This window comes from Dermacentor silvarum, chromosome 4, assembly GCF_013339745.2.
Source record: "Dermacentor silvarum isolate Dsil-2018 chromosome 4, BIME_Dsil_1.4, whole genome shotgun sequence".
Taxonomy (NCBI): Eukaryota; Metazoa; Arthropoda; class Arachnida; order Ixodida; family Ixodidae; genus Dermacentor; species Dermacentor silvarum.
This window is the reverse complement of record NC_051157.2, coordinates 71,382,438-71,399,022: the sequence shown is the minus strand read 5'-3', so window position 1 is coordinate 71,399,022 and position 16,585 is coordinate 71,382,438. Positions and strand designations below refer to the sequence as shown.

The window sequence follows — 16,585 nt, the reverse complement described above, 5'->3', positions numbered from 1 at the left end:
AGAGCTGCAAACAACTTTTTGGTGGCTGTTGTTCCTTCCTTCACATGTGTGCAGTGATTTTATACCGTAATCATGAACCAACTTGTCCCTCAAAATGTTCTTCTCAAGCTTATTTCGCTCTTTCTTTCGGCTGTACCCTTTTAAAAACGTCGTAATTGTGAAACCAATTAATTATTTTTGTTGCTTTGGTCGCATATTCGTTTTTATACCGACTGCGCTTTCACCAAGGCTTCTTTCCTGGTCCTCTGCTATGCATTCAAGCGCTAATTCTTTTCTCATAAAGGCACTAAAAAAACTGGGGAAAAACAGTAGCTCCTTCAAATAATTGCACACGCTATTCTTGCGAAGCTTTCTAGCCACCCGTGCTAGCTTCATTGAATCTGCTCGTTCCTGATTTATTTATATGTTTTTTATTCGTGTACACTGACACCGCGTGCAGTATAGCCTGCTACTGTGCACATGGGATGGAGCGAACGTTTAGCTATTTCATTGTAGGTGGAAATAGCCATATCAGTGGTGAGAAGAATGGTACATGGAAGCTCTGCTATAAGTGAACGAACATGCATGAACTGCGTTTATATCCACTTCAGTTGTCATGACTTCGTACCATATCCAAGCCACAGAACCATTACTTTTCCAAATAAAAGTTTTTATTCATTCTTTATTTTATTATAGCTTGAGATCACCGTGTAATAATTACGCATAACCCCTCCTATTCGTGTCTCTTCAGTCACTTTCAATTCAGGCATGAAAACGCCGCCACGTATAATAAACAGTTACCCTGAAATGTAAGCCTTGTTTCCAATACAAGAGTTGGTAGAGCCGTGTCCAGATAACTTCCTTTACCGAAAAGATCTTCCCGAATGGCAAGCTTTCGGAAGTCCGCCACTGACGATTGCTATCAGAGTGATAGCGAGAATATGAACGCGGTCACGAGACAATCACTGCGGATGTTGCCAATCGTGCACTGCATTTCACGTAAGAGAAGTTTTGTGAGTACGGAGTCAGATAGTTACCATGGCAAATTTGACGAGTATGTGTTGATCTATGATCTCTTTTACAGCATCACTAAAACAGTGGCTTAAAGGCACGAACTCTCTACCACGTGTCCATTAGATAACTATCACGTATATGTGTGAGCGGGATGTTCCGTGCCTCCTTTCGCACAGCTCGGGCGAAGCAATTGCCGGTCAAGACAGCCACTTAACCCCGCCTGCAGCAAACACATTACACAACCAACCAACTTAAAGAAACATACGATGTACGCAGTGTCTAGTTCTTTTGCAGAAGTCCTTTTGTGAGCAGTGCTATTGTGAATGCATGTAAGTTTTACTATGGTTCATTACAAGGCGAATGAGGAGGAAGAGGAGAAAAAGAGAGAAGGCAGGGATGGGGGGGGGGGGGGGGGGTTAATCAGAAATACGTATGGTTGGCTACCCTACTCTGGGGGAGGGGAAAGAGGGAATAGAATATGTGAAACCTTTGGGGGCAGGTTCACAGCAAGCATCTGCACAGCAAGTTGCATCATCACAGATGTCAGCTCTGTGAAGTTGACACATGTTGCTCGCAACAGCACGTAACTTATCTTAGCCAATACCTGTTTCGTCAGTTCCTCGGAGAGCACTGAACAGGGCACAGAGAGCAGGATCTGGCCCTGGAAGTGACCGACGCATGTGGGTCACTTCCAGCAGCGTTCTTCTTTGTGCTTCTTCTTCTTCTTCTTTCTGGGGTTTTACGTGCCAAAACCAGTTCTGATTATGAGGCACTCCGTAGTGGACGGCTCCGGATTAATTTTGACCACCTGGGGTTCTTTAACGTGCACTACAATGCAAGCACACGTGCGTTTTTGCATTTCGCCACCATAGAAATGCGGCCTGCCGCGGCCGGGATCCCGCGATCTCGTGCTCAGCAGCACTACGCCTTAGCTGACTGAGCCACCACGGCGGGTAGCAAGTTGCATCATCACAGATGCCAGCAATGTGAAGTTGACACTTGTTGCTTGCAACAGCTCGTAACTTATCTTGGCAAATACCTGTTTCGTCAATTCCTCGGAGAGCGCTGAACAGGGAATACAGAGCAGGATCTGGCCCTGGAAGTGGCCGACGCATGTAGCTGCAGCGTTTTCCTTTGCGCTGATGTTGTGCCTGTTAGCGTGCCTTTCAATCTGGTGGTGTGCCTTTCAATGTGGTGCCTTCTAGTGTTGTGCCTGTTGGTGTGCCCACAACATTTCACAACACAAATTTCGTCCTTAACGTATACTGATCAAGTTACAGGTTTCTGCAACGCTCAGCCGGTTGAGCTGTTGCCGGAAGCTTTAACTGTGCCGCCTCTCCGCAGCCTTAAATGTGTCAGATAAATACCGCAAATGCGAATGTCCCGTTCTGGAAGGTTGTTCTATCCTCCGGCAGGGTGGGTTTATTACATAATGCAATGCGGGATCTCTACAATGCTCAAATTTGCCGTGTCACGCTTCGCGAGTGCTTATCAGTGGATTTGGCGTAAAAGCTTTAGGGAGGGTTTGCCAGCTAACGTTAGCCAAACCGTTCAAACAACAAAAAAAAGATTCAAAAATAACGTTGCAAGATTATCTTAAGACATACAGCGTTCGGTTGTCAGACCTCTGACGACCGAACATCGTAAGTCTTATAATTGCATCTTTCCCAGTGACTTTTTTCTCCTTTAAAAAAAAACGTGCTTGGCTAACATTAGCTAGGACACATGACATAATCTGCTACATATTCACGTGCTGCCTGGTCAATAAGCTGTTAACGCCTAGAAAGAGTGACTCCATCGCAAATCAGATCTCTTCGCTCCTGGATGATCAGATCATAAGATAAAGTTTCCTGGTATCAGTGGCATCTGCTGGCCTTTCAAGAGAAATTCGCAGGCGCTTGTCCTGTCAGCCTGTCGTGTCCGTCGATACAACAGGGAAGGGATAACCGCGCGCTTCCCCTCAAGCAGTGATTGTCATCTATGGTTTTTGTACCACTGTGAGGACTTCAGTGACTGCTTGTTTCTATCTATTTTTGAGCTCATTGTTTTGAGCAACGCCTCACTTTAATTGTCAGATGCTTTGAAGTTTCGAGAGCTCACATCATAGGCCTATAAACATTGGCGATCTTTGCTGTTGCATCTCTGCTTCATCACGCATCTATAAATAACGGTGTGTGAACTGAACGTACTATAAAATATGTCCTCAGTAACAGTTCAGATCGGCGGCCTTCCATATTTATGTATAGCTTTACATTAAGCACGACAAGCATCGGCAGGGGAGGCAGAGTGAAATCTATTGCGGCCACTAAATTTCAGGCTGAGAATTGGAGTTCAGTAGAACAGCGCGAGTAGAACAGAACTACAACGATTAATGCAAGAGATTCCAAGTCCTGACTACCAACAGAATTTCATCACCAAGCTGTGCAAATATATACAAGTTGCCCAGCGTGCACACATGTGGCGAACAAGCTATCTCACGAATTAAGGCTGACAGTAAATGAAAATTAATTATATCGAACCATGCAAAACATGAGAAAATCCACATCCTAGCATGATCTTTATGTATTGCCCCCCTGACGAATCCATTTCATCGCATGACCAAAGCAAAATAAAACAAGAAAATTAGCTCCTAGCTCCTACGTTGACAGCACATGCCGAAGGTGCGCTAACACACGTCTTACTTAGCCTCGCAATTTCTGTTGCTTCTTTAATGTCTCGTTGTTCTACTCAGAGCATGCATTATCAACGGGCACATTCTTACATTTTCTCATGGTAAGATCACTTTGAGTGCAATCTGTCCCAAATTAATGTCTGCCTTTCTGCTAATTTTTTTACCGTAGAAACACAGTGACTATAACTATAGCGACGAACTGATGGGTGCACGCCATCATTTGGTACACATAAGTATAGATAGACCGTGACCTCTATATAATAAATGCCTGAAAGGGCGTGGTCAGACACCTTTTAGTAGATGTGACTCGCTCGACGAGGCAAGTGAATGGGAGAGAGCTGTCGGAAAAGAAGGGGCTCAACGTTCCCGTCACAGCACCGGTATGCAGATGAATTGCAGAAGTACCACGTAAAAAAAACATAGCAATTTGGCTTGAATAAGTTTCTCCGTTCATTGTGCCAAATACGCGTGTATTAACATAACATTAAACGGTGATCACCGGGAAAAATTCCGGCTAATCTAGCGGAGCAAACAGTAGTTCCCGATATTTTTCGTTCTTCCTTTAGTCGAAATACCTAAATAACCTACAAAATGTAGCGGAGAACGCCGCGATTTAATTACCTGGAAGAATATGTCTTTGCTTCATGCTCAATGCCTTTCTCTTTCACTCTCTCCCTTTTTCAGGGGTTAAAGCGAAAAAGTAGTGGCCTACCACACGTGAGCTTTTAATCCGTTTAAAGGCGCATCGCCCGATTAACTAATGAGGCTGCAAGTAATTCTATTAGCCGGCGCATTTACATTGTAGGGGCAACCATTACGCTCGGTCGCCGTTGCTGAAAGAGCACACACTGCAAGTTGGCTTGACGCGGTATTTTGCATCCCCGGCAGGCCGCTTAACTTTATGTAGTAACCCAAAAACATGTTGATGCTTTGTTATCTACTCCCTCCCCCCTCCTCCTCCTGCCGAGCGTAGAGCTGTACCTTCGTCTCCTCCGAGCCATTCCTCTTTTTCTGTTCCTACGGTGATGATTAGAGACCGGATTTTCGGCGAATACCTTTTTTGTTCCTTGCACTTCTATCACCCCATTTTGATATATGAGCATAAATTAGAGGTTAAGGAGGGCCTCTATAGTGTTCTTATAGTGGCTATAAATGCCTATTTTGGCGTTTGTGCCTAAATGCCTATAAACGCCTATAAATGCCTATTTTAAATATCGGTGCCTATATGAACACGATTTAGCCTCAAGTTTCGCTTTCGAGTGCAGTTAGAGATCATTATTCATGTTACCGGGCAACATTGTTCGGAACTCTATGGGGTTCAACCTAGTCCTCTAGTTCAACCAACCCCCGGAAAACAACTGCTAGCAGCAGCGAAATAGGGACGCGCCGGCCAGTATACGCCGCCGCGCTGACATGGCGCGAGCGGTTGGCGAATGCGAAACCGCGGAGGGCCGTCAGGGGAAAGGAGAGTGAAGAAGCAAACGAAGAAATAAAAATGTGATCTCCAGGCGGCTTTTGTTTTGTTTGCAATTTACTTTGTAAGGTGTTCACCGCCATCGAGCGTTCCTTCTCAGCGTACAAGATGCCAAGTGACAAGAGGGACAATTTTGAATCTAAAGATCTGGAGATGGTGGTAGTTTGCTATTGTTTCCACAATCTTCACAGTGCATTCTTAGACTACGTTCCGCGTGCTCTCCGAACACATTTCTTCAAACATGTGCACTTCAAATGGGCGCAAGTGTATTTGGCAGTGTTGGGACGTGTTGCCTGTACAATTCGGATAATGTCATTGTATATGAGAAAAGTGCCAGAGTTGTACCTAAAAGTCCTAATGTGAGAACATGTTAATTTCTTGATGAATCGTAGTCTCTCTTGCATTTATTCTTTGTCTGTTTTTGGTGTATCTTAATTTAATTGCGTAAGGCAGACATAAACTAGCGCTTTTTTAACCAGTAGTCCTAGCTTTCAAGTATTCTTTTTCATGCCTGTTTCACTATATGAGACGCTCGAGTACAGTGGCCATCGAACATGAATATCAGCAGTGTGCTTGCTGAATTAAGCCAATTGATCGGCATTAGTCCAGCAGTATTATGGGGCATTTGCACGGCTATGTTCAACTGTTGGCGCATTTGTGCCATCATAAACAATAACATTTCTTGTTTTCCTGTCATAGATACAGGTCGCGCACGTCTTCGTTTGAAATTATATGCATTTATGTAAAAATTTATTGTGCCTATATTTACGACGTTGGAGGCCTAAAACGTTGTTTTGCCCGCCTACTTTTGGCGCCTAAAACGCGCTTTCTTAATGCCTAAAGATGCGGCCTCTAGTGATGATGACCGTAAAGATCGCTTTCTCTCTTTCTTTCACACCATTTCGTCAAATATCTCCTTATCAAACTTATTTGAAGTGTATTTCCGATCAAATAGATTGTTGAACACTGTGGTATTGTAAAAAAAATATCGCGGTTTGATTGCGAGAAAATTTCATAAGGCAATTTTAGTGGATCACGTGGCACAAAGAGGCTCTACTGGAAAAATATGCAAGAACACGTTTTATTGCAGTTTACATCTCAGCCTCAAATTTCTGGAACTTAGTCCCTGTCCGCAAAGTATTTTTTACCGCGTACGCTGTTATGGGCTCATTCTAACAGCCGTTTCGGTAGGCGATGGTGTCCACCGCCGCCGGTGATGTCCGGTATTCGTAGCAGCTATCGCCGGGAATGAGAAAAAGAAAATACCCAGCTCCCACCGGGATCGAACCCGGGCCCTACTGCGGGAGAGTCAGCTACTGTACCACTGAGCCATGCCAGCGCTTGCTAGCATCCAGTGGAAAATGCCCTATAAACTAGCCCTAGCGCGCGAGGAAACACCTGATGAGACATGCGCGCTGCGTAGCGTCGATACGTGCACAATGTGCATTGCATATGCATAATAATACACCAGGTGGCACGCCATGTGCCGTTTGCATAGGTATAGATAGGGAAGGTTTGAGGAAGAAAAAGAGAATTAATGAGATGTATGCAAAAATGCAGGAATGAAAAACATGTATCGCACACCTGATGAGAGAGAGAGAATAAACATCTTTAACGTGCAAGTGCAGCTTTGGAGAGGCGTCCTCATTCCAGAATGCCTTGAGCTCGGGCCACGTCCTGGGCCCTCGCAATCAGCCGTTGCTGATCTTCGAGGTCGGAGCTGGCCAAGGCTCTCTAACACCTGATAAAACAAAGCAAGCTAGGTGACAGTCACTATTCCGTGTCAAGGGAATGCCATTAAGTCATCAACATCATCATTTAACATCGTATCGGGCCATTTGTCACGCGATGTTACATGTGCGCCGCGTAGCGTCGATGCATGCGAACACTGCATTGCAGTTGCGCTATATTTCACCAGGTATCCCGACATGCAGTAGTTGCATGCTGCATGTAGCTCGAGCTGGTTAACTCAAGTAGGCTAGGTGACTGTTTGTCATCACCCCGTTTCGACGGGGAATGCCAATAAACAATCAACAGCATCAACAGCATCGCATCGTGCCACGTGTCGAGGGATGTGACATGTGCGCCACTGTAGTCTGGATGCCTGTGTTACTCTTCGGTACGCGTTATGGCGCCTCCTCGCTAGCTACGAACCTCTGCTGAAGAAGCGAATCGTAAAGCTATGCGCGCGACTGCAACCAGGCAATGCCGGGCTCAGGCAGACCGCTGTGCAGAGCCTGATGTATTACGCCGGGCGGACAGTTTGCAGAAAATTAAACTCCTATGGAGTCCGCTTCTCTAGCTTACGCTGCGACTGAGCTGCGTGTGCTGCGCGTGCCTGTGACTTTTTTGTTTCTCGGAACGTTAGGTTCCCACTCAAAATTCTTATCTGTTCTTATAGAATGTGTTTTCTTACGCGGATCACTCATATTAGATGGATAGCTAATGCAAGGAATAGGCTGAATTAAGTTCTCGCAATTAGGTTTCCGCTATAGAACCGAAAGTCCCAAGCCTGTGATGTCCTTTGCCTCCGAGACCAGAACGGTGAAACCATGAGAGAGAGAGAGAGAGAGAGATAGACAGAGAGAGGGTGGTGTCCTTGGAGGCAGGCTTTGCAGAGCCTTTCACCATGAGCCGGCGTACCCAGGTTTGGCCAAACTACCGTCAGCAACGCAGTACCCTGAAGGAGTCGAAAGCTTTTCCGTGTCACTCGCTTTCTCTCCGCTCGTGCACCACCCTCCAAAGAGCGACGCATGCCTGCAGCCCGTCGTCTGCAGGGATATCTACAAAAACTGAGTCACGTACGCGACGTGCTAAGCCCTTCGTCGATTACACGAACCGATCGCGCTGCCTTCGATTTTGTCGCCAACCCTTCGCATTCATTCACGTGCCGAAGTCCTGTTGCTTAGCGCATGTTCTGCGTTGAAACGATAGATGCGTCACGATAGCGCCCGTGGTTTCTCTGTCCGCATTCGTAAACTGCCTGTGTTTTCTGCATCCTTTTTGAAGCGCTCATCACTTAAAAAAAAGAGGGGGGACCCCTCCATGGTTGCTTAGTGACTATGGTGTTGGGCTGCTAAGCACGAGGTCGCTTGAAGAAATCCTGGCCACGGCGGCCACATTTTGATGCAAGCGAAATTTGAAAACACCCGTTTACTTGGATTTAGGTGCACGTTAAAGAACCCCAGGTGGTCCAACTAATTCCGGAGTCTCCCACTACGGCGTGCCTCATAATCAGATCGTGGTTTTGGCACGTAAAACCCCATAATTTAATCACAGCAAACACAAGAATTCAGCCGAATTCACTTTTCCTTTTTTTTTTTTTTGAACGAGATCGACTCTCTAATATTTGCAAGCCAAAAGCATTACAGCGTGAACGGTAACTTTCCTGTGCCAGGAGAGGGAGCCCAGTAAAAGACAGGAATCAAGCAAAAGTTGGAAAATGTAATCGAAACTCAGTCGCCAAGATCTCGGACGAGGTGTCTATAGTTTATATTGTGTCCACTAAGTGTAATATTGGCAAATCAGAGCCTGATAGCGAGTTTTTCCACCTTAACTGAATGAGGTCGAAATTAAAGCAAAGCCTCACTAATGTGCAGCTTGTGCGAATCCGGTTGAAGCACGCTGAACTTTAGCGCGAACTAAAGAGCGCAAATGCTCGCCTGCTTACGTCCCAGAAAAATCGAAGAAACAAATGCTAAGTAGAAGAAGGGCACGCCCTTCTTCAAAGTCTCGGACTATGTCAGATACTCTGACGAAGGCAGTGCCAAGGCAGGAACATTAGCAAATGTGGCTCTTCGTATCTGTGATCACTGCTTCCCCTGAATACGGCCTACTAAATATACTCCCTTAAACATATATATATATATATATATTATATATATATATATATATATATATATATATATATATATATATATACGTGTGTGTGTTTGTGTGCTGTGTGCGCGTGTGCGCGTGTGCGTGTGCGCGTGTGTGTGTGTGTGTGTGTGTGTGTGTGTGTGTGCGCGCGCGCAATAGAAAAAAGGCGAACACTGGTGTAAAATTTCAGACTAGTGAAAAATAATCTGCAAACATTCTCGCATATTACAAAGTGGCCGGCGTTGCGCCTTGACTGATACCATTACCATTCCCTCAAGCAAACGATAAGAGCAAAGAATATTTCTTTTATTCGGCAGTGTAGCACCAGCCTTCACCCTCAGAAGCCCTCTGGCGTGTCACCGGAACCCGTTTTTAATAAACTGTGTCGGACATTTCTAGCTTCTTGTCCAGCGCATATTTTCAATTATCGTCGTCTCCGGTTCTCACCTTACAAAGTAATCTCGTCCGCTTATAATGTAGAACCGCCTATGGTAGCATGTTCCGCCATGAACAAGTCAAATGGAAAAGGCATCAACACGCGTTTCTAAGAAAAAAGAATATCGGCATATTTCAACGGCTCCTTCAGCACTGAGCCCATATACTGCGACAGCGGCACTTTCTCACGACAGGCACCATCATATTCTCAAGAAAAACTTAACTGCAACGTACAAGAAGTTGTCCTCGTTCGATACAGTATTGCCTGGCGTCACTGGTGTAAAATTTCAGACACAGCCACGACCGCTCTCACAAACCCCACAATTTATCCCAAGCTCATGTGCCTAGCGCGTGTGGCTCCGACCTGCATTTTGATTGGATGTCAGCGCATAAAATGGACAGCAGTGCACACATATCGGCGCATGTGCTTCTTTGTTCTTTTCTGTTTGCTGCGCTGACGTGTACAATCAAAATTCGGTACTAACAGGCCCCAAACTGCCACCTTGTTGATCCAAACTGCACATGAGTTGTGCATGAGGGGTGCGAGTTGGGAACCCAGTTGCGGCGTTGGTGCGCACAAGCTTTGCCTTTCTTCACCACGCGCTAAAGTGCCCTGCCCTATACGTGGTGTCCAATACACGCTTCGCTGGTGGCATTATCGGGATAAACAGATGCGAATCTTGAAGGCTGCACTTTTGGTGGTTGGGAAGGCCGGAAGCGATAGCGTGAGCCGGAAATATGTCACAGACGTCGGGTTTCGGACACCACCTATTGTGAGCTGAGGACGATGAGGTGGCTTAACGAAGACGACACGATTGACGGTGGTGGTGGACGTGGCGGAAATGGATGAACATACGGACGGCCACATGAATACAGGTCTTAGATTTTTGATATTTTCAGGTGATGGTGACAAGAACTTTTATTGGTCCTGAGAAACTGGCCAGGGGGAGCCGAAGGCTCCCTCAGGTCAAGTCGGTGGCTCCGCCCACGATGGCACCGGGAGGCGAAATCTCGTTGCCATGTCGTGGGCCCTCTGGACTGCCTGGAGTTGGAACTCCTCCCACTGTTCCTTTGTGGAAAGTATAGAGTTTTCTATGGCTGGGCACAGCCAGAGCATATGATCGAAAGAGCATAAATCGGCTCCGCATTTGGGGCACGACTGTGGGAAGTGTGGGTCTATCCTGCTAAGGGACCGCGGAGTGGGGTACGTGCGGGTTTGTAACATTCTGAGCGTGCTAGCTTGTGGTTTATTTAGTTTTGGGTGAGGACAAGAGAACCACCTCCTTTCCAAGCGGTAGTGTGAGACGATTTCGTGAAAGGTGCACAATGGGTCTTCCTCGATGCAAGCCTCGTTATAAGGAGGGCCATTCACGGCTGCGCGGGTCGTGAAATCACGCGCCAACCGGTGAGCCCGTTCGTTGAGGTTGCAGCCGTGCGGTTGGATCGAGTCTCCCAGGTGGGCCGGGAACCATGAAATGTGGAAATATGCTTCCGTGCCGATTTGACCGAAATTATTGTGCTTGTTGATCGCAATTCTATTCGCCCGTTTTGATACGCGCGCCGCCGAAAAACACCTAACGGTTGTACGGGAGTCCGAGAAGACGAAGAGGGGAGAATGTGCGCTGTGTATGGCCAGGGCGATATTTTCAGGTGCCCCTATTATCTCATATCAGAGCCGTCCCAGACTCAAAATGCACTGGAATAGACGGCAAAATAATTACTCCCTCCCTCTCTCTCCCAATTGCTTCAGAGTGAATGTCGCAATATGTGTGCCGCACAATGGCAGAAAAGTATATTCTATGTTCAACAACCTTGACTCTACGAACGGTATTATGGCAAAAGCACACATTTGTGATAACAAGGAGGAACCAGGACAGAACACCTCACAGAGCGTTGGGTCTGTCTTTTGATAGACCGAACTCACTTTGTCCGAGCGGCCTTGTGATTATCTTCGTGTGCACCTCAATTCACGAAATAAATGGTGGATAAATAAGTTGATATTTGCAGGCACAAGTTGGAATCAGCTAGCGCAAGACAGGGGTAATTGGAGATCACAGGGTGAGGCCTTCGTCCTGCAGTGGACATCAATATAGGCTGATGATGAAATACGTTGAGCAGTTCGGATACTGGTAATATTACAAAATGTTAAGGAACATTTCCTTCGCTTAGAGTATGGGTGTCACGGAGCGCGCAATAGTACCGGCACAAGCTTCAATGATCAAGGATGAGGCGCAGCGTGAGCTTCGTCTATTCTTAGTCAATGAAGACAAAGAGAAACCTCCGCAAATTGCCTAATAAACGCACCAACGACTAACTTATTTTTCAGCGTACAGTTCATTAGAAGTAAATTTAAGTGACCAACGGTGGTTCTTCACTTAAATACACAATAGCGCCAAATGACTTGTTCGGGAACTTCCGTTAGAAAAGGTCATACTTCCCGTTATATGAACGTAGAAATAGACATCGACCTAAAAGCAAGGTGAAGCTTCAAAAAACTATCAAAAAATGCTTCGTGCGGGTTTTTCAGCCTACTCTGAGGCGAACTATTTCTTCTCACTCGATCAATTCATAAACAACGAGGACAACCACATGCACACTATCTAGTTCTTGTCATTGTTGAGTTGTGTTTTTATCTGTTTATTCTTTTCTGCTTTTTTATGTTCATCGGATTTTCGCTCAGACGTCACTCGCTGGGCCCTCCGAACCCCAACGAAAATCTGCAGCATTTCTCGTAGTTGCAGGTAGGCAATTGTGTTTCACGCGTCGCACATTAACTTTGCGTCCTTCTGCACTTGCTCTCCCCACAAATGCCCGACGCGTCCGACGTCTTTCGAGAAAAAAAGAAAACAGAGCAAAAGACAGTTTCTCCTAATATGACGCTATTGAAAAATGTATGAGCCAGCAGACCGCAAATACAATCGCAATTTTCTCAATGACCCATTGGTTAGCGGTGTTTGCGAAAGGTAATCGTCTACGTTCGCTTTGGAGTGTGTCATCGACGCTCTGTACCACTTTGGTTGTATTTTGCAATCGTCTGAACGGAAATCGAAAGATCGATCAATTCTTCAGGGAAACTCTCATGATAGTTGTCCATTCTTTCACTCGCACTATTACAATCAACAACACTGCCAGGTAACAAAAAAGAAAAAAAAAACGTTTGCAAAATGATCACACTTAGATCACGTTTACTAACTCACCAAATTCGCATTGCACGAGTATTGCTCGGAAAATATCCGCAAAAAAATTCCACTCCATTCTAGAGCACTCGCGCAAAGCTACGTAATGCAGTGTATATTTTCGCACAAGACACTGTACATAAAAGATATTTTTCTGCCCCCTTCGTATCAATAACAAATATTTCGCAAGATTTACTTTGTGCGCCGCAAACACCTTCTTTTTATATAAAACGATGCGTTGTATGCAACCATGGGCTGGACAGGCCAGACGTAAGTGAATGCATGAACAACACTCGCACCTTTTACAAGAACGTGCAAGCTTACATCACGTAACCAGATACATCAGTAGTCATACCCTGCATGAAGCCGAATATGCAATATATGAGAAGGTTTCATTATTATTTCTTATTGTAGTGATATCTTACTTTTATAATGCAGAGATGACTCAGCTTTCTCATCACGACCTCTGACATTTTCTCCGCAGGCGGAAGAATTCCTTCAACCTTCAAAATCTTAATAACAGTTTTCCGCTGCTGTGATGTCTCGAATGCATGCACAGACGTCACCACTCTCACACCACGAGTGGTGCACAAAGCTCGACCCAAGAATGTGAAGTTCCAAAGCGTAACGGAAAAGATGGGTGGGCGCAAACCCAGTACCAAACTTTTTTTGACAGCTGTCGCGGTAATATGAGGGAATAGCAAGGGTTGCCCAAGGAAAGGAAAGAAAATGCAGCTTTGCTGCCATGGTCGAGCATTCCGTAATTTTCGTGAAGGTTGGTCGAAATACGTTTGTTGCTGCCAACATTAACTTAATCCGCTTTCCATAAGTCCTAAAATATTGGTTCATCTTTGACCTCGCACTCTCCCTCTCCGCATTCTCGCTCTATTAGTCTTCAATAATTGTTGCTTAATCGTTGCTGTCAGCTGTAAGTTACGTACTGGGGAAGTTCGACAGCAGTGCGTCGGCTGTTACGAGCGTCAATTCGGAATCCCTATTTCACCGGCAATTGGAAGTAGCGCCATTAGTAGGAATGACAATGAAGGAATGCACATGGTGGCACGCCACACCGCGAATTATGGTGTTCATTTCGTTTCAAGGTAAGAAAGAAAAGCAAGCTGTCATTCAAACGAATCCTTGGGGACAACTCATAATTGTGTTAGCTAGTATGACCAACGCGGCGACGACAAGCAGGCACTTGCTGTAGTTGTCACGGCATCGTGGCCATGACTACATGACGATACATTTTCTCACACGGTATATCTTAAAGACATATTGACAACGGAAACATGTATTTATAGATACCAGTACACAAATGCAGTGGCGTTACGTTTCGGGGAACCCTTGCAAAACATCCACCAGGCTGCTGAAATGTCGTCGGTGAGGCTTCCTGCTTCAGCGTCCCTCGGCGTAATGTTCGAGTTAGGTGGATAGGTCAGTTCCGGACTGATTTATAGAGTCATTTATTAGTAAAAAGCTTTAAGTGGTCCGTGGCGTTGGGGAGAGGCACAACACTTGCTGGCACTTCACCGCTAAAGCGGAGCCTGTATCGACAAGCGGAACGCTGCACTCGCAGACAGGGTGAAGCGCTGTAGCTTTTCCCGGTCCTCCGCATGGTCACCATGAAATATTGGGTCAGGTTCTGTGGAGCAAAGCAACGGGCGTCAGTTATTAGGATTCAGTTCACTCTAGCAGCTCTAATAAGAAACAAAGTGACTGTCATTGTTTGCACGATTGAATACATTACGTTTATCTTCATGGCGCGTACATTAAATGATGATGTGGTTTGTCACTCTGCCTGTACCCTGAAATACACTAACGTCGGGACGTAAGTTTAAAATGTTGGTGCAGTAGCTCGAATAATGCAAATTTAGTGGCGCGCAGCTGACTGGGCGCCATTGTAGACAGTCAGTGTTTAGCGGTCTCCGCGTGGAAAATTGCGCTATATTTATACGGCTTTTCGCCCACATAAGGCGTCTTATTTGGTTCTATTCGTGAAAGCACACCTTAGTAAGCTCAACCATCCCCAGCATTTTTGTCCGGAATTTATTGATTATTGATCGATTATCGATTAGCTATTGATTGGCTATCGATTGACTATCGCAAGGTCAAGCGAGGCACGGCTGTGCGCAGTAACGTCATCGCTAGGCGAGTTTTTTCGAACGCTACGCGGGGAAACGAAAAGCTTAAACAGCTCCGCTGTCAATAATGCTTGATCCTTGACTTCGCACTGCAATTACAGCCAAAATCTGCAAAAATCATAACCCAGATTTATTTTCATAGTTTCGCTAGCGAGTGAACTATCACCTGCGTGTGACTGAAGGAAGCGTCCAGCGCTTCCGCTCCAAGGTCTCGCTGTCCGTGGCCGCCGGCAAGGGAAAAGCAGCCAGCCCTCCTCGAGGCACCCTGCTCACTGAACACCGGCACCATAGAGTGAACGTCATCAAGGCGTTTGAGATGGGGAGAACACAGGAGGTACAGGTGGTCGCTGCTCCACTGGACATGTTGCGCACGCGTACGGGAAACAGTTCTTTCACGCCTACATGCCTCGCAGCTCTCTTCTTAATCCGGAGGAAGACGAAGAACACTACCCGCTGCTGACCGGCTGTTGGCCTCAGGAAGGGAAGACGACCCGTGACCAGAACTTCTCTTTCCTACGGACGTCGGCTCCCCGGTGTGAGGTTGAAGGGCTGTTCGGTGCCCTATCTTGCTGCCCACCGCTGACCCTTCCTTCCGTGCGGTCGGTCGGTGCTACCTCGCCCTCGGCCGTCTGAGAACACCTGCCACTATCTGCCAGTTCCTCTTGACGTCCGGCCCCCTTTGAGCGGAAGCGAAAAAACGGGCAGTGCTGTCGGCCAGCGTCGGAACCGACGCTTTCCATGGCGTAAGCTTTGCCGGCACAATCGCCGCGGTTCTCTCGGATGGCCTGCGGTGACGCTGACCGAGAGGAATGGGTGTCGGTCTTTTTCTGCTTGCTGCCTTGCGGTAGGCTCCACGTGAAACCGAAGAACGAAGATTTACTGCCGGATGGCGGCTTACTCGCGTCCGTTTCGATTCCGAGAGAAGAGGAGCCCCTGCGCTCCGTGCTGCTAAGCGCACTGTGACGAGCCGCGGCGTCTTCAGTGAGCCCCGTTGTCGAAGCAGCTGGTGGCACCGGTGGAGTTTGGAGGCTTTCTGCAGCAGTGACGTTACCGCTGTCAGTCGTGTCTTGATGAACTTGACTGTAGGTGGCTTCGTGCAGGGCCGCTAGCAAAGATTCATCGTCATTCTTTTTCCGCTGCTGAGCGCCTGTCCCGTCGACATTGGCATCGGTGCAGTTTAGCCGGCTCTTGATGAAAAGGCCAATCTGCAATAAAATGAAGAAAAAAGAACAGTGGGTTTTTTTAACAATGCCCAAAGAAGAGATAATGTGCTGTATATTTATTGTAACTCTAAAACCACATACTTATTTATTTATTTATTTCGAATATATATAATTTCTAACACCACCTACAATTCTGAGAAATGTTTACCTGAAGGAAATGTGCAGCATCAATGCTATGAAGCCATGTCATTAGCGTTCGCTCGGTTCTTTCCCTACTTCCTCCTACTAAGTCCTTGTTTAGACGTGGCGCTGATATGTACCCCCTATACATCAATGGCGTATATGCACCTTTTCCTCCTAATCTCCAAACCTATAGGATTCTTCAGTTACCCAACGAGTTGATCAGAACGCTCTCAACCACAGCATCTTGATATGCGGTGAAGTTACATTCTTACCGATATCTTTATATTGAGTGTATTTTTTATATATGTACGGTGGAGGGCATTTGTAACAGATCATAACAAGACACTGCACGCAGTGTAGTGAACAAGAGGACGAAGAAGCGCTCTTGCGTCTGTCGCTGTGCGCTCGATCAGCGTTCGTGGACTACCTCGATTGTGTGGGACGTCATTGTCGTCTAATAAATCGTCATACTATATTTGGTGGAGGTG

At 46.3% G+C, this 16,585-nt stretch overlaps 1 protein-coding gene across 1 annotated transcript in view; it reads right to left on the bottom strand.

Moving 5' to 3' along the window:
* Positions 1 to 13,910: 13,910 nt before the first annotated feature.
* LOC119448693 (guanylate cyclase soluble subunit beta-1) overlaps positions 13,911 to 16,585 on the bottom strand; it is a 65,445-nt gene continuing 62,770 nt past the window's right edge. Inside the window, exons 12-13 of the mRNA XM_049665718.1 lie at positions 14,918 to 15,956; positions 13,911 to 14,252 (exon numbers count right to left, since the gene is read on the bottom strand). Coding sequence (XP_049521675.1) covers positions 15,225 to 15,956 — 732 coding nt within the window. The 3' untranslated portion in view covers positions 13,911 to 14,252; positions 14,918 to 15,224. The remainder of the gene's footprint in view (positions 14,253 to 14,917; positions 15,957 to 16,585) is intronic.